Genomic DNA, 20,466 nt, shown 5'->3' on the forward strand with positions numbered 1-20,466 from the left:
GTGGAGCAAAGGCAGGGTCCATCACGTGTGGAAATTTATCGGAGAGATTGACATGATTCTGGCAAGGGTAAACCCGGGGAGATCATCTTCGTGGCAAAATGATTCAGGGCTGTGCTCAGGCCATGCAAGCTTGTGCTCACGCGAGGTTATCGTTTCTTTTTCTTGTTCTGCGCCGCAGTGCCCTAGTTATATTTAGTTAGCCAGATGATGTCATGTTCCCTCCCTTGGCAGTCGATCACAATGGATAGACGAGTACTAAAAATGTTATCGAATTAGAATGATTATCTAGACAGCCAAGTGTCGGTCCTGGAGTACTTGGCTGGTCGAGAAATCTTTTCATCTACTAGCTATACTAATTCTCATTAGTGTGACGACTAGATAATGTTGCACTCGTGTTCATTCGCCACACAATGGTCAGAGTTGATTCCAAGAAAGAGTATATCTTTTATTGTTACTAACTCACTGTTACTGAAGAACATCGGATGATACATCTCATTTGCTTCTATAAAAGATATTACTCAAGTCCGTGCCACTGTCGTTCTTCCATATGTTTAACTTCAGAGTCGGAAGGCATATCGCAAAACAATACGAAGATAAGCAACGAATCATAGAAATAGCAAAAGAACAATGAGATATAGAAGACATGGGACAGGGAAGACAGGGTTTCTCCTCCCTGGCTGTTTGCGAGAGCAGTCTTCTGGGATTGCAAAGCTTTGGGAGGCAGCAGATACAAAATATCACTGATCAAAGACGTGCAACTGCTTGAAGGAGTTAATAAGGCTGATTGTAACAGAAACAACATTTAACTGTTGTGGTGGTAGTTGCCTAACATATTACTGGATTTGACAACTTTGGCAATGAATGAATGATAAGCATCTAAAGTGACAATGAAAACCACTTCCATCGATATGAAAAGATGCATTACATCAACAAGAACATTCGGTTACATCTGCATCGTACTTAGAAATGCTAAACTCGCTCGGACTGTGCTTGTTGCAACGTACTTGATCATAAGCACTTAACTTTTCATGTCGTTTTCAATGTCGCATTCATTTCGATATTACAGATGGACCCTAAAACGTATTGTAGTAAACAATCAACGATATTCATACTATGCAAAATAACATACCAAATAAATATTGAAAATGGATATGCAGTCTGCTTGAGGGTACCGTGGTATTTGCTATCAAATGGTTGTCACTGGAGTGAAGGATAAATGGAAATGCAAACACGGAGAACGCCCGAGTTACAGTGGTCAGGAGTGTGCATGTCAAAGCTTAAAACCGTTCCAATGCATATATGGATCGTACAAGGTATCCATACATGGAAACGTTGACACAAACAGACAAATTAGGTGATGTCCATCAAAACAAGCATCTTTTTACGAAACTTTCGGTATTTCAACATCAAATGAAGGGTTTCCATCCGTTACGTCTTGCATATAAACCTTTCTATCCTTTAAAATATGGATATTAACACACTATCTGGCTTTAATATGGTCGCCCGTACGATATCTCCACCTCCTTTGGACGGGCAACCTCCTCCACGCCGAGCAAAGAAACCGCTGCCGCAGATCCCTCCAAACATTGATGCCGTCAATGCTACAGATACACAAATGCCACAATGTCAATGGGTATACTCTGCAGCATTTCCCATGCAACAAGGTATATGACTATTTATCCACGCGATGTAACTGGGATGTATCCACTTACTATAAACTTCCTTGCTAGTGTACTTTCAGCAGCCGCATCATTCTTACGGACAGGTACCTTGCTACGCTACACAGCAGCCGAAACAGCCTTCAAGGAATCTCCCATCTTTGACGGCTTCAAAACAAAACTCAAATTCTGCACGTCGACATAGCTTCAGCGAAGCCATCGCGCCCAATGCGACATTCGTCCATATGCCACACGATATCGTCGCTAGGAATGCAAGTTTTACAAATTTGGCTGCATATCCCGTAGCACAGCCACCTCCACCGCCTTACGGAGAAAGCTTAAAAGTGGAAACTTCTTCTCACCTGCCTGAAGCAAGTCGCCTACAGAAGCCTTTTGAGCCGGCAGCTTCCTCGTCAAGGGAACTGCATTCGCCCAATACGCCCGACGACTCAGGTCAGTTGAGAGTTTCTACTAGTAACTTGAGCAGTGGTAGCAGTTCAGCCACTTTACTCTCTCCATCTACTCCATCGAATACCTCCACGCCTAAGGAGCTCATTCCGGCCGTAAGCTTACATTCGCCCGTCGCCAAGATACCGTCACCCTGGGGCTCCATGTCCTCGCTGATGGAGCCACTGAAGCCCGAAGAACGAGAAGGTGATGACTGTAAAAATAGCTGCGATAAAGTCAAGAACGTCGATACTGGTTCTACGTCGCCTTCAGCGGCGCAACCCATACTCACAGAGCGACACGTACCTGACCAACGCACCGGCTCAGTGCAGAAGCGTACCACAGAGATGAACAAAGTACGTCAGCAAAGTCTGTCTTCTCGTCCAAGCAAGTTCAGCTGCATCGCATCGTACAGTCTAACGCACAACAAAGATGTGATCAAGACATATCGACGAATGGCGAAAAAGATCAAAGACGTAGCAGTCCAGCTTGCTTATGCGAAATATCTACTGGATATTGTCCATCTGCTCTCATCCTCCAAGGATAAGGACCCTTGTGTCTCATTGCTAGTCAAGGAAGCACGATTCTGGATCGAGCGGTTGGCAAAAAAGAAAGAGCCAGAGGCATTGTATATCAAGGGTCAGTGGCGTCTTCACGGTACAATGTATGGCCGCGCAAACAAGAAAAAGGCATTGCTATGTTTTACACTGTCTGCAAAGGCAGGGTGGCCACCTGCATATTATCAGCTAGGCGAGTATTATGCACAACAAGGTCAATACTCTCAGGCTGTTTCAAGTTACCAAGCTGCTGCAGATAAGGGCCATCCTCAGGCGCTCTATGCAAGTATACAGATATATTTGGCTTCAAACACCTGCTATCCTCTAACTTGAGATGCTTTTTCATATACTGTTAGAGACTAAGCATGCTGTTGCTGTCCCAAAAGCTGGATATACCAAAAGGACTGGAGTATCTCAAACAAGCAGCCGAAGCTTCGGACGTTTCAGCTGCTCGTCCTGCTTACGTGCTCAGCTCGCTTTATTCAGGATGCGATGTTGAAACTATTCCTAGCTCTTCAATCGACAAGGATGAAACCACTGCTTTTCAATTGCTGAAGAAATCTGCCCGACTTGGCCACGTCGAAGCAATATACCAGATGGGTCAAGTGTTTACGCACGGTCTGCTGGGTCAGCCGCGGGATCCTTGGCAAGGCTATCAGAACTTTGTCAGAGCAGCAGAAGAGAAGCACAAAGGAGCTATGCTTGAACTGGCCAAAATGTTCGAGAAAGGTATCCCGGAGCACTTGGATGCTGAAGCTGAGCAGGCGTTCCGCTGGTGCAAAAAAGCTGCAGATAGCGGCTACACTGAAGCTGAATATGTGCTAGGGTATGTTCGCTAGTAACTAGCTTATTTGCTTATCCATCTAATTCCGTTGCATTTTTTCCAGCACTTACTACGAAGACGGCATGGGCACCTGCAGAGATTATCCTCAGGCTTTGAAATACTTTGGCAAAGCCACATCTAAAGGCCATGCACTGGCAGCTAGAAAGCTGAATTTGCCTGTTACAAAAATGCCCGTGACGAACAATATTTCACAAAAACCTCAAGTCACTGCAGGTGCCGTGAATACACATTCGTTGAACAAATGTGGTATCATGTAGATCAGTGAATTATATGTTGGTTTTTTCTTCAATTCTTTTGTCCTTCCATATTGTAGAACAACAGAAAAATTCTTTATGTATTGCTATTTTCCACCTCGACAATAAATACAAATAAAATCGAGCTTCTTCCTTTAGTCAGTTTCACGGAGAGTCAATCGCCGACCTACTTTGCGGTTGTCGAAACCTCCCTTTGTAGGCGATCCCGTTTGGGACGAAGCGTCAGAGAATCGATCATCGCCATTGTCAAAATAGCTGTATCCGTTGATCAGTTCGTGCTCTTCTTCCATCGCCAGCAATCGTTGACGTTGCGACAGACCGCCAGGATATCTTTCCTTGAGAAGCATGGATTGAATTTCTAATAGGTAACCCTCTAGAGTCGCAAGGAACCGCTCTGTTTGTCTATGCTTGGATGATGCCACAAACTATTATGTGCAGCACCGTCAATATTCTATAAATATTGCCAATGCACCAACGATGTTACTTACGGCAATGCCATCTTCTTTGATAATATATCCGATACCAAAACCATCGGAAACTACGGGACCAAATCCAAACAATCTCAGAGCAGGATTACCGCAGTTTGAGGTGCTAATCACAGTGTGATTAAGTGTACTCCAGCCCTTGTCTGTGAAAATCATTGGCTTCTTCTCATCTTTCTTGAGTCGATCCCATAAACATTCCAAGGCATACAAGTGGCGATCTTGACCCAGGCCTTTAGCGCAGTCTCTCGTCAGTTTGGTGTGCACCTTGAGTGCCTCTCGGAGTGCATTCAGTTTTTCTTCGGGCGGTGCCTTGGAATGGAATGTTTTTACAAAGTGTACAGATGCTTCAGTTACACTCCGTATAGCTTCTGTACGGCCATGCAAGAAAGTCTTGGTCATTGCTATCAATGCAACACATTAGCTATCATCGTTCTAGACGCAAAGTGTGCTGCGTGCGTGGGCATTACCAGGTTCGTATGTGCACTCCGACTTGCCATAAAGACCATAGTAAGCTGCCTGATAGGCCATCTAGATCGTGGGAAACAAGACAAGATGGTCAGCCGCTGCAGGGTTTTGTGCATTCGCTTATACGTTTTGCCTGGTCTTACCTGCACGAATGCATCGGGACTCATCTTCATGTCCGTGATAAAGTATTTGCCGTACTTGTTAAATTCGAGCACCTTGACTTCGTTCTGGAGGATCAAATCACTCAGCCTAGTTTCGGCAAATCGTACGCCGAGCGCGATTTCATCCGTCATGTTCCATTCGATGCGACGCGGATTGGTATCAAACGCAGTTGATGTGCTTGAAGTCGAGCTGCCACGACGAGCATTTGCGTCATCCTTTTTGTAAGTTTGAGAATGGAAAATAGACTTTGTCTGGCTGTTGATTGTCTTTGCAAAACGGAGGATAGTGTCGGTGTAAATATCGGATACATAGCGCAGGACCGTGTGGCCATCGACGCCTGGGAGACAAACATATGCAGTGAGCTTTCATGTGCTTTTCAACCGTAATATTATAATATATATATATGTATTATACCTGTGTGCTCAAAGTTGACGCCAGCGCTTCCATTCTTGCAAACAATGATCTAAGAGCATATGAACGGAATGCTTATGTAAGCCAGCAGTGTTCCCCTTTTCATGATTTCACGTTGATTTGCTTTGCGTACCTGTAGCTTATCGTACCATCTGTTTGTGCATGTGCCGACCTGCAGCCCATGATCCAATTTGTACGTGCCACAAAGCATGTTGGTGCTCAGGTCCTCAATACCTGATGGTGCAACGTGGTCGAGGCATACAATAAATAGTGCTGAATCCACCACACGGAGTGCTGCGCGGTTGACTGGATCGCTGTTGAGCTCGTCCCTGAGTCTGGCCCAGTTACGTCTCTTCTCCGTGGTCAATACGCCAATGGCGTTTTTAGCAATCCCCGTGACAGGGACCTTTGCTGCGTCTCTGACGATAGCTCGCAGATTGGATGCAATCTCCTTTTCGGTCAGGCACACTTGTCCCTCTTCATCAAATACCTCAAAGTGATAAAATTGTGAGTGTGCCATGACAACGATGTGACGTGAATCTTCGTATGGGGCAATGTAACATCCATTCTCTGTCGGCACTCGCGCCGTACCAAACAAACGACCAAACTGCGACATGCAGAGCGGTGTGCCGCGAAAGACATCAGGCTCAAGCGTTTTTGTCTTGAGTGCATGAATGAATGTCAACGTCGAGTATATGAGTGAAGAAGCACGAACGACTTGGTCGTTGCGCTGCGGTGTCGGGTCATCCTCGAGGACGAAGAACGGGTTCAGGTTGAGGACGACCGGATCGTCGTGCTGGAGATACGAATCATACCTTGTTATTCCATGATGTTAGGCCAGACGGAACGACGGGTGGATAGGTTCAGTGCAAGTCTACTCTTACCAGAACTCTTCAATGTAAGACATTTTGTCTGCCGCGTACTCTTTCAGTTTTTCCTGCAACCATGGACCCTCGTTTTTTAAGAAGTTCTCTGCTGCAGCCTTCGTCTTTTCATGCTCTTGAGGGCTCTGTGAACATGATCTGTGTAAGTGGATAGTACAGGGCGGGAACATCGTCATATATTTTTACCTGTAAGGGTTTCACTGCTGCAAGGTATCGTTCTATGGTACCTTGCAAGTCAGGTATAGGGAGTTTCGAGAGTTTGCTTTGATGTTGGTATGTCTGACCCCCAGTAGGATCATTTGGGAGTGGTGGATGCGGTAGAGCTTCGATCATTGGGAGCAAGTGAGCTGAAGAAAAGGAAAGAACAAGGTAATGTTTCAGACACCCGATGGAATTTATATGTTTGCTGGGTTATCATGTGTGCAGCGCTATTGGTCCCACACACTTTGACTTGCTTTCAAGGCAATCAACCCAATGCAATGCCCGAAAGCTTCCGTGCTTTCTTCCTCAAAGATCCTTTTGCCTGCCCGTGAGAATATATAGTGGTGGCTTGTAACTAGCCTTCCATATCAGCAGGTCGGCAGCTGTTTATCATAATACTGATGAAGAGATCGAGATGTTACATGCAATGACGGAGTAACGCTAAAAAATTGGTATTCACAGACGATGATGCTGGATCTTGGAGATCTTGTAAAAATGATTGGGAGATTATGCAGAGATGCATGTTGGACTCTAGGGTGGGGCGGCTAATAGTATAGGCCGACTTTGTGTAACAGTAACAGACAGTGTTCTACTGACGTCAAGTAACTACTGTAAACTTTGTTTTCAGGTAATAGGTTTATCAAGACACGGGATGAGCGAGGCTATGTTGGTAATTAAAAGATCAAGACAAGAGAAAAAATCGATATATAAAAAAGAAAAAGGGATCAAGAGAAGAGAAAAATGCCAGAAAAGTTTACGCATCAGCGAGCTGAGCTTGTGCCAATCTCGCCTCCAGGTTGCGCAAGGCTTCTTCCTTGCTCAACAACTCTGCTCTCTTTTCTTGAATTTCTCTTTGCACTTTGAGCTCAATCTCGCGGAGCTATTCAGGATGTTAGTCTCCTCGAGAAAAGGGGGCATCCGATCCACTGCACATTACCTTCTCTTCTTCCTTTCTCAATTGCTCTTCCTTGAGTCGTACACTTTGGCTCGCCATATCCTCGGCATTCAGCGATGCATCCCTATATAAACATCAGTCTGTGTTCATGATCATTTTTCATTCACAAACTTACTCTGCATCACCACCGTTCACGGTACGGCTAAGCTTCTCAGTACGGTAGTTTTCGTACAAGAAGTCGTGAGTAATTTCCTTAAGATCTTGCAAGTGCGAGCTGAGCAAAGCGGAACGCAGACGGGCAAAATCAGAGTGCTGAGGATTATCGACTATGTTATGCGTAAGAATGCTGGTCCAGCGTAGCATAAAATGAACTCATTTACCTTCAACAGCACCCCATGGGTATTGACGACCACGGACTGTTCGTCCATTGACAACGATTTCTTCGTCGCTACCGATGATGGCGAATGGCAAAAGAGCCTTTAAAAATGTAAGCATAACTGTCAGAACACAATATTATCGTCTTTGTACGTACGCGAAGCTCGCTGTTTTCCTCGATAGTGTCTTCATCATCTTCTTCAACATCGTAAGGGAAATTATAAATGGGAATATTGTAATATTCGATATCTTCCATAATCTACGGGGAAAAGTATCAGCGATATTTGTTTTCAGTATTTGAAGTCGTTTGAAAACATACTCGTCGCTTGAAGTCTTTAAGTTCTTGGGGGGTCAGTGAATCGGCACGACCGATGACAGGAATGACATTGACACGAGGGCTCAAGCGGCGCATAAGTTCAATGTCAATCTCACGCAAACTGAGCCAAGAAAGACATGCTTTTAGTATTTTTGTGCTGTATATACGTAGAGTCTAGCACGTACGCATGGCCAGTAGGTGAGATAAAGTACAAAAGAGCGTGAACACGGTTGTCGCGGAATCTGGGGTTACGTTTGATGCGGGATTCCTCAGCGAGGATGTCATCGTATTGTCTTTCCAAATAGCCGACGATCTCTTGGAAACTGGAGCAAAGAATGCGTGAGACTATTGATCAGCACTGCTTCAAGCATGATAAGAAGTATATTCACAATTACCATCTCTCGTTATCGATGTTGTCACCAAATCCGGGAGTGTCCACGATTGTCAAGGAAATTCTTTAAAGGACTGTCGTGTTAAGGAGATATCCTAGAATGGCAACTGTGCTGGGTCCACCCCTTATTTCTTCACATACCTGACACCATCTTCGTCCAGCTCTATGGAAATCCATGTGTTACCATAAAATTTCTGACTGGCCCTATTTCTTTATCCACCCTTCAAAAGAAACTTACCAACTGAGACGGGCTTGATAGTGATACCTTCTTCGTTGTGTGCTTCTTCAGGGTTGTCACACACCTTCTTTGCTAGGACATTGGAGTTGCAAAGCGTGTTGACAAAAGTGGTGCGGCCCGTTCCAGACGCACCTAAATGATAGATGCGCATTAGTTGAATCTTACATAGCGACAAGAGACGCCAAATATATCGTTTCCATACCAACTACCATCAATGTGAATTGGAAACCCTTCTTCACGTTCTTTCTACGACCGCCAAGTCTCTGCAAAGCAAGATGATGAGTTTCAATCCAGTACAGATGACAACCGATTGCTGCTTTTTTTTGGCATGCTGCGCTTACATGTGCCATTGTGATTTAACTGCGATGCACAGGAAAGGAGAGACTGGAAAGAGATGAAAGAGATGGAAAGAGCAAGTGTTCTAAAAAAAGAGAGAGAAAAGGAAAGCAAAGGGGAGACACGCGCGGCCCAAGGAATTGATGAAAATGTGCTCTTGAGGTAACACCAACTCGCAAGTTTTAGAAAAAGACCACCCGCAGATCACAGCCCTGCTAAAAGATGTACAACTTCAATGCACCTGATGCAAATCTTTACACAATACGATTTACATTCCTATTCATATTTATCTCGTCTTTTTCTATACAAATATTCTTATAGTAAGTACTAAGTTTGTTCAATTCTTTGCGATTTGCTGTTTGATACTTAGCTGCACGTTGCTGCCAGGACCTGCGCTCAATGCGCCCTGAAAGGAGGTCCAGACGGCTCCGCTTGATTTACCAGACAGCCGACAATACCTTGTTCATGTATATATCAAGCGCGAGCCATAGACACATACCAGCATTCTTTTTTTTTTTTTTTTTTTTTTTTTGACAAGCATCTGGTAGTTAGAAGTGCATGAACGAAATAAATCTGGTTAGAATTGCAACAATGAAAATCTGATTTTGAGTTTTATACCTGATGGTAATAATGCAAGAAACTAAAAGAATGAGTCAAAACCGCTGTATGCTCCAATGCATGGATGTATTGACAGCTTGATGAAAACTATGGTGGCATGATTAGGAAACGAAAATGCCAAGCTGGCTCGCCCGCTGAACTTTGAAAATGTCCCTGCACAGGTTTGGGCATGAAAGTCGCCTTTTCAGGACGTTATGGCAGCCACAGATATACAAGGCAACTTTTCAACGGCCATTCAGTTTTGGAAAGGCGTTGGACTGCCAGCTCTGCAACGACAACTTGATCATCAAGGACTCACGATTGTGGAAAACCAGAAAGATGGTCTAGTTTCTCGAAAGAAATTGGCAGAGCAAACTAGAGGTACAATTACGCAGTGTCTTATTCGACCCGATGTTGACGATGTATATGTTATATAGAGTTCAAAAAGATGCCAGACGAGGAGAAGCTGCAACAGTTCAAATCCTTGCTGAAAGGTAAGGCAGCAGTGGAGATATCAGCTTTGAGTGAGTATGCCAAATACGTATTCCTTTTTGCATAGGATATCAGGCTGAGATCGACAATATAACAAAGAGAACAAAGTTTGCCGAGAATGCCTTCTTGACGCTCTACAAAGTTCTCGCCGATGCTCCTGATCCAGCCCCTCTGTTTGAAGCTGCCATCGTCAGTTATCATTGTACATGAGAGAGTACTGGAGACTAAAATTAGCCGCATGATAGGATCAAAGTGCTAAGGCTTTCGATAATGATACGCTGAAAACCGAAAATGAAACGCTGCGGCTAGAACTTGAAGAGATGCAAAAGCAAGTCAAATATTTGCAGGCGGTTGAACAGACGAATTGCGATCTCAAGCAAAGAATAACAAAGTTGGAAGCAGCGGTAAGTTTGCCGTGCTGGATATCCTCAGCATCATCTTTTTCAACAGCATGCAATCAGGCAGAAGAAAAGAAACAGGATGAACTTGTCAAAAGAGAGCAAGAACTGACGCAACAATATAATGAAAAGATCCGCAACTATAAGGAAAGGTATGTGTATTTATATATGCACGCATTTTTAGAGAGAATAGTAATCCAATTCTTGTGCCAGAGAGCATGAGTTACAGACGCAATTGAATCAAGCACTCGATCAACTGACCCAATTGCAACATACCCACGATGATACGCAAGCATTATTGATCAGCCATAATAAAAAATATGGTACGTTCGTTGATAAGAGCCATCTTTTATATGTATAGTTTTTATTGAATAGCAAAAAAGATGAGCAAGTCGTCGGTAAACTAGCAGAGTTGGATATTGTAGCCATGGAACTTGAGAGAGCAAACTCTCGAATCGTGGAATTAGAACGCAGAAATGTATGGAGTGCACAGTAACCTACAAGAAAAAATTAATTGATATCTTTTCATATTTTAGGAGGACTTGAAGCAGGAATTAGAGTCTGCTGCAAAGCAACCGGCAGAAAACACAAAGTCCGAGTATGTCAGATGCAGATCTGTGGCTATGGACGTTTATAAATCTTTTGCTTTGAATTGTATAGGGCAGAGCAACAGCAACAGGATGCGACTATTTCTAAATTAATGAAGGATGTTGATACGTACAAGGACCTCCTACAGAAGACGGAATCACGTTTATCGAAGAAGATCAAGGATCTTTCGTCACAAAACAAGTCTTTGGTAAAGTATTTGGGACATCTCTTTATCGTGAATACTAACGTTAGACTTTTAGACCGAAGAAAAGGATAATCTGACAATCAAACTCCAAGAATTGAGCGACTACGACGAAATCAAGAGAGAGTTAGAAATTATGAAAGTAAGATATACTTAGTATACTTTAGCACGTCAGCCACGTTTCTTACCTGTGCAAAGTACGTTGAATTTAGCACCGGTGATGACGATGATAAATTTGATGCACAGAATGTGCTAAACCGAGACGAGAAGTTGAATGATAGTTTGGAGGTCAAATTGATGGAGAAGAATAAGCGCTTAGAAAACGATTATACGCAGCTCAAGGTGTCATTCTCAGCATTGGAAAATGATTTACAGTCCAAGGCTGCATTGTACGAAGAACTGAAAACGAAGAACACGCAGTTAGCAGAATTGGTGCAGCGCTTAGAAGAGGACCTATTACGGCTCGGCCAAAAGACATCCAATGGAACCCTCGATGAAGAATTAACGAGAACACCCTCCAGTACTAATCTGGCATCCGGCGCCGGGGGTTCATCCTCACCGCGTACTCCAGATTATGGTTCGCCGAGGGTTAGTCTGGATGCTTCTAGCATTGCACCTGCGGCAAAGGAAGATAAAAGCATTTTGCCAATTGTTATCAACCAGCGCGACCGGTTCCGACAGCGTAACGGCGAACTGGAAGAACAGTTACGAAAAATCAACCAGAAGACGCAGGATATGGAGAGCGAGATTGAAAGATTGAAAGCAGATAATCTCAAGCTTTACGAGCGTTTGCGGTTTGTTCACGTTTGGAAGGAGGAAGGCTTGACGGTGAGATCAAATATAGAGAATATGGAGTTTTGTATTTATGCAGCTGCACCGTAGAACCGCTCCACATCTGTGGATATGGGCGTAGCAGACGGACCATCGATGTCCAAGGACGTCCGCAGAAGCTCAATGAAAACAAACGCGATGCGTGACGATCCCACGGATAAATATGGTAAATTGTATGAAGAGAGCATGAATCCATTTGTACAATTCCACAAAAGGGTGCGTTGCGTAAGCTGGCCGAATGTTACTTTCAATTTCTTACATGTTTGGCATGATTATCTAGGAAGAGACTCGACGTTACAATGCTCTGAATCCAGCCGAAAAGCTTACATACAACATTACACGGATACTATTTTCACACAAATGGTCGCGATACTTTCTCATTATCTACTCGCTTTTACTGCATCTCTTGGTAGTAGTCACATTGTATCAATTAAGCCTTTGGGAATGTCGACATGACCACGAAGACCTTAATCTGCCAACCTTAAAAGAGATGTAGCAGGGAAACTGTAGCTAGTTTTGTCGTTGTAAAAAATGAATTAACAAATGAATTAACTTCTACTATTGTTAAATGAGCCCATTCATCTTCATCACCGAAAGAGATTGTTGATGATCTCCATATTAAAAGGTGTAATGTAAACTTTAAAACAGGAACTCTAGTATTGGTTATATCTATACCTTTACTGCAGGTGGCAGAACGAGAAAAGACGATGCAATCTCATCTAGGGATTAGATCAAGTAAATAAGTTAAAGTGCAGCCAGATCATCCAAGTTCTTGCCGGATACTCGGTGAATAATCCATTCTTCGTGCGGTTTTGCGCCCAACGATTCATAGAACTTGCGAGATGGTTCGTTCCAGTTGAGGACAACCCATTCGAAGCGACCACAAGAGCGTTCCTTGGCCAGGGCAGCCAATTGAATCAGCAATTTTTTGCCGATTCCAAGGCCTCGGAAGTCAGGGCGAACGAAGAGATCCTCCAAGTACAAGCCAGGTTTGCCTTCAAACGTGCTAAAGTTATGGAAGAAGAGTGCAAAGCCTGCAGGTTCCTTTTCGGCAGTGTCTGCCTTTTGATAATAGGCAATAATGACTTCGGCGCAGCGACGTTCAAACAGATTCTGGCGCAGTAGTTCTTCAGTGGCTACAACTTCGTGTGCCAACTTCTCGTACTCGGCAAGCTGTTTAATGAAGCTGAGAATGAGAGGAACGTCGGCGGGTGTAGCAGGCTTGATCTCGAGCGAGGGCGACATTTGAGGTGAAAAGGAAAGAACAAGCGGTCCATTTTCCTTCATTTGCTGCTGAGGATCAAAATGACATGGCTCTTTCCGCTTTGGTCAAGGAACGTTACGACGCTGCTCTCAAGAGTGGCGATCTCTTGTTTTTCCCAGGGGATATAAAACGCAAGAATGCTAAGGGCATGGAGGTAATTAGAAACAACTTTGCAGCGCGATCGAGCATACACATCGACTGCCTCCTTAATCCAACAAAACAGTTTGAAATCACATACGCGCCAGCACTGGCGGAGAAGCCGCGTTTAGAAATGCCACAGAGTGAGGACGGCAAGAAAGTCAAAGTGAACCCGTTCCTGCCACCGAACCCTGCCTTGCACGTAAAGGATTTGGATGAACACCGTGTTTTATTAAACAAGTTTTGTGTTACACCGCATCATATCTTGGTGGTTACGAAAGGTCAGGAACAATGGGTTATTCGTATTTCCCTTATCACAGTATTGAAAGAAATAGTACTGTAGAGTTCAAGATGCAGACTGAGCCGCTTCTGCCTCCAGACCTGCTTGCCACTTGGCAATGCTTGACGACAGCTTTTGAATCGACATCAGCTGTAGCATTTTACAACTGTGGACCGTTCTCTGGAGCAAGGTAAGGCAGATGATGATATCAGAAAGATAAGTTACATGGCTGAATCCATTGGAACTAGTCAGCAGCACAAGCACGTCCAAATTATGCCACTTCCAAATTCGGGACCACAGCCTCCGTTAAGGGCGCTTTTCAATGAAATCCAGGAACGCAAAGCAGGTAATAACCACCGTTTTGACAGTATGCGATACGTTGAAATACATCGCTCACAATTTAAACTTTAGGTCAAATCTATATTCTTGAGAAACTTCCGTTCGTGCATGTAATCACTCCACTGGATCGCGATTTTATCGAATCGAGTCCAAGCACAGAGCACGTCGAAGACTATCTCGGTCAGATGTTTTTTGGATTATTGGATAACATGTTCTACCAACTGCGGAAGCATGCTACCTCTTATGGCAGAGAGATATCTTATAACTTTGTCATGACTCCGCAATTTATGATGCTCGTTCCTCGATCAAAGGAAATAGCCGTCGTCCATCACAACAATCAAGATATCCAACTATCCATCAACTCACTAGGATTTGCAGGCCTGCTCTTGGTCAAGTCATCAGACCAGTTAGCAGCACTCGAAGAATGCCCTGATTTGATGGATTTATTACAACAGGTAGCTATTCCATGGAATCCTTCGGCGAACGACGATGAACTGGAGCAATAAACAAATATACAACGCTTTCAAGATGTAATTATATCTAAACATCACCTAGTCGCCTGCCTTCGCCAGGGAACTGCGGGGTATTTGAAGTCGGCATATTTAGAGTATTGGTGGGAAGTGTAAGATGGGAGGGGTCACTGGCTGCATCCAAGGTGATAAATCGTTGAGAGTTTCGTGCTTTGCTGAGCCAAGGATGGTCCTGGTATCTTGCAATTGTCTCCTGGCTAGGGAATAGAAAGCTTGGTCCACGTTTTGAAGTATCTAGATATTGCATTTAGCGTGGACGAGGAAACCCAGGCATATTCGCGCATATTGATGCTTACACAAGAAAGCTGAAGAGATAGCAAATAAATGCAGTATCAAAGACGCATCGGGTACCAGGAATGTGTAGAAAGCGAGAATCAGGTATGGCATCATTTTGCCGGGGACATGTAGTACTCCAAACAACCTGATACCCGAAAGATATTCATTGTTAGCAGCATTGATCGATGGATCGATGTTTTCATTTTCATGTATGTCTTACATGCGGTCTGCTGGCTGATCCTCTTCCCAGGCTGACCAAAAGGCCAAGCCAATCGTCCAACCAGACAGTCCTGCATATACAAACCGTTGCATATATATGGATTTGAGCGTGATAAGCAACACAAGAGCAGCCGAAAAACACAAAGTGCCTGTGATGACTGTGAAGAAAGTCAGCAGAACCCAAGCTAGCTTTGCAGATCCATGTTTCCTTTCTTGAGTTGCCAAATAGGGTAGCAATAAGAACAGGTTTGTGAGATACAATGCAAAGCTAGGTGATGCAAAAGGATAAAACAGAAGTCTTTGCACTGAGAAGAAAACCGGTTGGTTGGTAAAACACCCAGATATACTGAGATAGTCAACTTACTTTGTCCATATGCAATGGACAGCACGTCAAGTTGCATCCACTGACTAAGGAGGCGTGGCGATTGTATAAAGACGCCGAGACCATCGCACATTAGGACTGTAAAAGAGGCTCCAAATGTAGCGACGGTAACGAAAGGCAACGTTGCAAGGTATTGCCTGACATGGGCAGCAAAGATCTGCGTGCTTTCACCTGCAGTGGAACGGCTTTGCTGACTAGCACTGCTATTACTACCGCTGGGATCCATACGGCCGATCAAAGAAAAAGAGAGGAATACAAAATTGCACACTTGTTCCTAATGTGATCTTTTCACAACCCTTCTCCTTTTATATAATGAAGAGTATCAAAAGTTGATAGATAGAGGTATGCGTTGGAGGGAGAGCAAAATATGAAAATACAGATGTTTTTAATGGAGGGGAAAGATATGGGATGCTAAGTTTCTTGTCAATGCAAACGATTTTACAACTTTCCGCGCTTAGAGACACCCAATTCGATGAGCTTTAGGAAAGCCTTTGCAAAGTCGTCGAAGAAGCGCTGCTTGTCCTTGGCGTACAACTCGACGTAAGGGCGGAAAGGTTCCTCCAAAAGAGCCATATCGGTGGGCAACATCATCAATTCACCATCCTCAGCATCAACAAACTGGCGAGGGCCATCCCACTTCTTTTCGACCCAGGTGTTGTTGAGTAATTGCTTGTAGCTATATGTACGCATTCAGTGAATAAAATTGAGAGCTCATGTGTTAGAAATTAAGACACTTACAATTGGTTAGAGAAACGGGTAGGAGTGGTAGTCCAGGGACCATCGAAACCGGAACGGTCTTTGTGGCAACGGCCGACAGTGTGAGCACCGATGAGGGCAACAGTTTCCTGGACAGTGAAACCAAGACGACCAACGAAGACATCCAAGACGTGATCCTTGCCGAGAGCGCCATCGGGAAGGCGGCCGACAGGAGGGCAATCGGCTTCAGAGTGCTTGTCCCGACGGCCACCAGTCCATTCGATGTGAGGACCGCCCATGTGCTCGATAGCAACGCAGCCGGCCAAACTGGAATGATATATACGCTGAGTCAGCACATCTATCGGACAGGAGCAAGGAAAAGTGCTATGTTTTCTACTTACGTCCACAGATCAGCGTAGCTGATCCAGGGGTGCTTGGCCTTGACTGGCTCAAGGACGGCACGGGCTACTTCAAGGCCGGCGTTGGCAGAGTCTTCAGCTTCAGGCTTGAAACGCATGGTGGCGCCATCGCTGCCGCCATCCTTCTTGTGTTGATCGTAGGTGCCACTGGCGTGCCAGGCGAGACGGAGACTGGAATTGTTTTGATTAGGGTTAGACAAATTCCTGTTATCTCTTAGCAACCAAATCAGTGTGAAAGAACTTACACTACAGGGGCAAAGGAGCCATCATCGTAATCTTCCTTGGGAAAGACCTTGATAATGTCCTTGCGGACAGCCTCGTACTTGTCAACAGAAGCTTCAGTGGACGACATGACTGAAGAGAGATGGGGGGTTCAGAAGGAAGAAAGACGTGGAACCAAGAAGGCACGCTCCCACCGGGTTTAAAAAATTATTTTCAGATAACGGAATAATCCTGCTGACTACGAGATTCGACTTTCATGTGGGGAGCAGAAAGATGTACGGTTTGTGGAGTCCGATTCGTCAACCGCGAAACAAGGGCCGCCAAACCGATTGGCTTGTGTTCCCTAAATCTTTTCTTCTTCCTGCTTTCTTACTCTTCACCGCGCTGTTTACCAGCTTTCCACTAGATAAACACAGAATGTTGCATGCCTACACCTGCGTGTGTATGTGAAAATCTTGACAGGCGACGATGATTTGACAGGCGTGGAAATAAGCAACCGAAATTGGAAAACTGTGCCTGTGCATGTGAAAATTTGCCCGTTGCGCCTGTCTCCATGCAGCGTCACATGGAGTTGAAAAAACCTAAAGAATAAAAGGCGAATGATAGAGCACAGTGATCCTGTGAAATAATGCGTTCTACAATAAATTCCTTGGCTACGTTAATCAAATAACGTCGCATTTCCCAGAATGTGATTTGTGGGATTGGTCTTGATAAAATAACATGACTGCGTATGGAAGTCTTTCTTTCCTTTGAATTGATCCGAATCTGTTCGTTGCTTTCAGCATATCATATGTGAACTTCCATTCCACCAATCTTTAAATTCCCTCCTTGTTATGCTCAATGTAACCATTTGAATAACGCTGCTACGAATATTGGAACTCTTTACCTACTGCGTAGTCCTCAACATATGACCCTTCGAACGCTCAGTACTTGCAAACTATGGAAACACGATACTAACAGCCATATAGCAATTTATGTTTCTAACTCTAATTCGTTCAGATAACTACATCAAATCGCTTATTCCGTGCTCAATGAATGACGTATGATGCTCCTTTTGTTGCACGACATGCGAGGACGTACGGCAGCATTAGGTCTTAAAAGGCGGGGCGAAAGGCATCTTTTCCTCTTTGCACCAATTTTTTCCCGCTTTTCCAGAAATTCAAAAGCAATGGTACTCACTAGTTCTTTTTCGTATGTCTTCGCCCTTATAATTCAATCTTATACATTTAATTTTGACCCTATCTTAAAAGCGCTTGTTCGTATGACTCTTTTCCTTATCGGAGAGCAGTCAGAAGAAATGAATGAAATGAGGAGATACAGCGTCAGAGGTCGACGTTATTATCGACCAATCACGCTGCTACCGTAGCAGTAGCCGGTCTACGCTCAGCGCATTCGGTATTAATCTTTCATGCAGCAGAAGATATCATTATTATTTTGTACAAATATCATATGTATACTGGTCTTTAGTATACTGTCCCTTGATACAAATGCAGATTCTATGTGTATTGAAGCAATGTCCCTTTTTGCCGCAATGTATGAGCAAATAGAAATGGGTGGATTCCCGGAACAACTGTTTCCGTGTTCCAAGGTAACACACAGACTCAAAAATTGAGCTGATGACTGGACGCGTAGTGTTTTTGCTTCTCTTCCCAGTTAAAAGTCTTTTCTTCTCGTTTCCACAGAAAGAGACTTCCGTATAAAGTGAACGGTAAGTGCAGGAGCAGAGCGTGTCTCTGTGGGAGCGTAAAGCTGCCAGAGCCCTATAAAAGGAGTATGTGCAGAAACGGTCGCACAGCGAGATGACGCGAGCGCGACCATTCGAGCATATGCTGACAGGACATGCCTAGATGGGAGCAGACGACTCGACTAGTTTCAAGCCTACAAACTGGCAAGCTATCCACAACGCGCCTTTGCCTGCTCAAGGCGCTGGTAACCAGACCTTTGACAATCGCGTCTTTGGAGCTGTTGCAGTCGGCGTACCTGCGTTTATTGCCTACTCGCTTGGTTTGTCTTTCTCCCTGTTCATTATCCTCGCTGTATTGCTGTTCTTCCCTATCCTGGCTACTACACTTTACCTTACCTCGCGCTATGCGCCACGATACCGTAACCGCGTTCCTCTTCCTGGCAAACCCCTCGAATCTTATATCATCATCCATGACCCTGAGCTCAAGGCATCCTACTATGGCCGAAACAAGATCCCCATGGAAACCTTTTTCGAAGCTTACTTTGATGGCAAGATCGATTTCAACGGCGATCCTCTTGAAATCATGGAAGCACGCCACGACTGGGCAGCTTTCCAGTTCACTCTTGGTCAGTTCAAGTTCTTCTTGACGCAGTGGTTGCCTGAAACCTTTTGGCATTCGCGTGAGCAGGATGAATCCCAAGTTCGTGATCACTACGACCGCGGTGATGATTTTTACGAAGCCTTCTTGGGTCCTTTGATGGTCTACACCAGTGGCATCATTTCTGACGCAAAAAAGCGCGAAACTCTCGAGGAACTGCAAGAAAACAAGATGAAGTTGATCTGCGAGAAGGTCCATCTTAAAGAGGGTCGAAAACATTTGGATATCGGCTGCGGTTGGGGTACTCTTGTTGGATATGCCGCAAAACATTACGGTAGCAACTCCGTTGGTGTCAGCTTGTCCCGCAATCAGGTCGAATTTGGAAACAAGCGCTTTGAAGACCAGGGCGTCAAGGATAATGCAAAGCTTTTGTGCATGGACTTTAGAAACTTCCCTGCTGGTGAAAAGTACGATGCTATCACCTGCGTTGAGATGGCCGAACACGTCGGTATCCGTCGATTTCAGACTTTCTTGCACGATGTCCGTGAATTGCTTGACGACGATGGTATGTTCTACATGCAAGTAGCTGGTTTGAGAGCTACTTGGCAATACGAAGACTTCATCTGGTAAGCCGTGTGATTATCCTATGCACATAATTATCAGGGCATTAACGCTGCTATGTCCAAAGGGGTCTTTTCATGGCCAAGTACATCTTCCCTGGTGCTGATGCCTCTACTCCTCTCTACTGGTATATCAAGCAACTTGAGACCGCTGGTTTTGAAATCCACAACGTTGATACTGTCGGTGTTCACTACTCTGCAACTCTCGAGAGATGGTACCTTAACTGGATGAAGAACCGCGACTCTTTGAAGGGCAAATATGATGATCGATTGTAAGCATAATATTCACAGTAATCTATGAAAAGACTAATATTTACATGAATGCTTTCCTAGGCTTCGCGTTTGGGACGTATTCCTCTCTTGGTCGACGATTATCGCACGCCAAGGTAGCGCTACTTGCTTCCAAATCACTGCAAACAAGAACAGAAACGACTTTGACCGTGCTAAACTTATTTGCAACCGTACAAACCCTGCTGCTTGGTCGTCATAAATTGTACAAAAAGTGATTCTTATTTAATAATAAAAGTATGCTGTAAAAGGTTATATTATCTGCAGCTGTTGTTGTTCCAAGTTATAAATTTCTAGGTAGTTTAGCACTGCGCGCTCTTCTCCTCAAAGTCGCCACGTGACATCTTCACGCCAACATTTCAATTTCCATGATCACTTCCGTCAGGTCAAATTAAGAAAATAAACAGACGGTACTCAATGAGATCGTTTGTAGTAGGGATTTACATGATTTCCTATCACAGGCATCCAGCGTTGGTGTGACTCG

General features: G+C 44.4%; 9 protein-coding genes across 9 annotated transcripts; 4 read left to right on the plus strand and 5 right to left on the minus strand.

The window, feature by feature from the left end:
- Positions 1 to 1,465: 1,465 nt before the first annotated feature.
- VTP01DRAFT_6494 (uncharacterized protein) lies at positions 1,466 to 3,763 on the plus strand (the record flags this gene model as incomplete). Its single annotated transcript, XM_069385401.1, has 4 exons — positions 1,466 to 1,664; positions 1,731 to 2,944; positions 3,019 to 3,488; positions 3,550 to 3,763. The coding sequence occupies 4 exons, from the start codon at positions 1,466 to 1,468 to the stop codon at positions 3,761 to 3,763; spliced, it is 2,097 nt and encodes a 698-aa protein (XP_069242867.1).
- A 131-nt stretch (positions 3,764 to 3,894) lies between these two features.
- Positions 3,895 to 6,500, minus strand: VTP01DRAFT_6495 (uncharacterized protein; the record flags this gene model as incomplete). The annotated part of the gene is made up of 8 exons (XM_069385402.1): positions 3,895 to 4,185; positions 4,249 to 4,646; positions 4,713 to 4,773; positions 4,854 to 5,209; positions 5,287 to 5,335; positions 5,417 to 6,098; positions 6,168 to 6,292; positions 6,354 to 6,500. The coding sequence occupies 8 exons, from the start codon at positions 6,498 to 6,500 to the stop codon at positions 3,895 to 3,897; spliced, it is 2,109 nt and encodes a 702-aa protein (XP_069242868.1).
- Positions 6,501 to 7,122: 622 nt separating this feature from the next.
- On the minus strand, positions 7,123 to 8,933 carry VTP01DRAFT_6496 (uncharacterized protein; the record flags this gene model as incomplete). Its single annotated transcript, XM_069385403.1, has 12 exons — positions 7,123 to 7,248; positions 7,306 to 7,387; positions 7,439 to 7,589; positions 7,644 to 7,740; positions 7,796 to 7,897; positions 7,958 to 8,075; positions 8,140 to 8,277; positions 8,350 to 8,409; positions 8,487 to 8,508; positions 8,584 to 8,715; positions 8,786 to 8,846; positions 8,925 to 8,933. 12 exons carry the CDS (start codon positions 8,931 to 8,933, stop codon positions 7,123 to 7,125), a joined length of 1,098 nt encoding a protein of 365 aa, XP_069242869.1.
- Positions 8,934 to 9,731: 798 nt separating this feature from the next.
- On the plus strand, positions 9,732 to 12,523 carry VTP01DRAFT_6497 (uncharacterized protein; the record flags this gene model as incomplete). The annotated part of the gene is made up of 13 exons (XM_069385404.1): positions 9,732 to 9,897; positions 9,954 to 10,010; positions 10,076 to 10,197; positions 10,254 to 10,412; positions 10,470 to 10,558; positions 10,620 to 10,729; positions 10,790 to 10,884; positions 10,943 to 11,004; positions 11,067 to 11,202; positions 11,255 to 11,338; positions 11,395 to 12,024; positions 12,079 to 12,243; positions 12,308 to 12,523. 13 exons carry the CDS (start codon positions 9,732 to 9,734, stop codon positions 12,521 to 12,523), a joined length of 2,091 nt encoding a protein of 696 aa, XP_069242870.1.
- A 248-nt stretch (positions 12,524 to 12,771) lies between these two features.
- Positions 12,772 to 13,272, minus strand: VTP01DRAFT_6498 (uncharacterized protein; the record flags this gene model as incomplete). Its single annotated transcript, XM_069385405.1, has 1 exon — positions 12,772 to 13,272. The coding sequence occupies one exon, from the start codon at positions 13,270 to 13,272 to the stop codon at positions 12,772 to 12,774; it is 501 nt and encodes a 166-aa protein (XP_069242871.1).
- A 65-nt stretch (positions 13,273 to 13,337) lies between these two features.
- Positions 13,338 to 14,554, plus strand: VTP01DRAFT_6499 (uncharacterized protein; the record flags this gene model as incomplete). Its single annotated transcript, XM_069385406.1, has 5 exons — positions 13,338 to 13,445; positions 13,515 to 13,710; positions 13,773 to 13,899; positions 13,958 to 14,055; positions 14,121 to 14,554. 5 exons carry the CDS (start codon positions 13,338 to 13,340, stop codon positions 14,552 to 14,554), a joined length of 963 nt encoding a protein of 320 aa, XP_069242872.1.
- Positions 14,555 to 14,588: 34 nt separating this feature from the next.
- VTP01DRAFT_6500 (uncharacterized protein) lies at positions 14,589 to 15,681 on the minus strand (the record flags this gene model as incomplete). The annotated part of the gene is made up of 4 exons (XM_069385409.1): positions 14,589 to 14,812; positions 14,875 to 14,999; positions 15,075 to 15,378; positions 15,438 to 15,681. 4 exons carry the CDS (start codon positions 15,679 to 15,681, stop codon positions 14,589 to 14,591), a joined length of 897 nt encoding a protein of 298 aa, XP_069242873.1.
- A 212-nt stretch (positions 15,682 to 15,893) lies between these two features.
- Positions 15,894 to 16,922, minus strand: VTP01DRAFT_6501 (uncharacterized protein; the record flags this gene model as incomplete). Its single annotated transcript, XM_069385410.1, has 4 exons — positions 15,894 to 16,131; positions 16,194 to 16,478; positions 16,553 to 16,741; positions 16,816 to 16,922. 4 exons carry the CDS (start codon positions 16,920 to 16,922, stop codon positions 15,894 to 15,896), a joined length of 819 nt encoding a protein of 272 aa, XP_069242874.1.
- Positions 16,923 to 18,639: 1,717 nt separating this feature from the next.
- On the plus strand, positions 18,640 to 20,184 carry VTP01DRAFT_6502 (uncharacterized protein; the record flags this gene model as incomplete). The annotated part of the gene is made up of 3 exons (XM_069385411.1): positions 18,640 to 19,700; positions 19,763 to 19,966; positions 20,028 to 20,184. 3 exons carry the CDS (start codon positions 18,640 to 18,642, stop codon positions 20,182 to 20,184), a joined length of 1,422 nt encoding a protein of 473 aa, XP_069242875.1.
- Between the last annotated feature and the right edge of the window lie 282 nt (positions 20,185 to 20,466).

The sequence above is a fragment of the Rhizomucor pusillus genome (genome assembly GCF_041956525.1).
Source record: "Rhizomucor pusillus strain CBS 183.67 unplaced genomic scaffold VTP01scaffold_3, whole genome shotgun sequence".
Taxonomy (NCBI): Eukaryota; Fungi; Mucoromycota; class Mucoromycetes; order Mucorales; family Lichtheimiaceae; genus Rhizomucor; species Rhizomucor pusillus.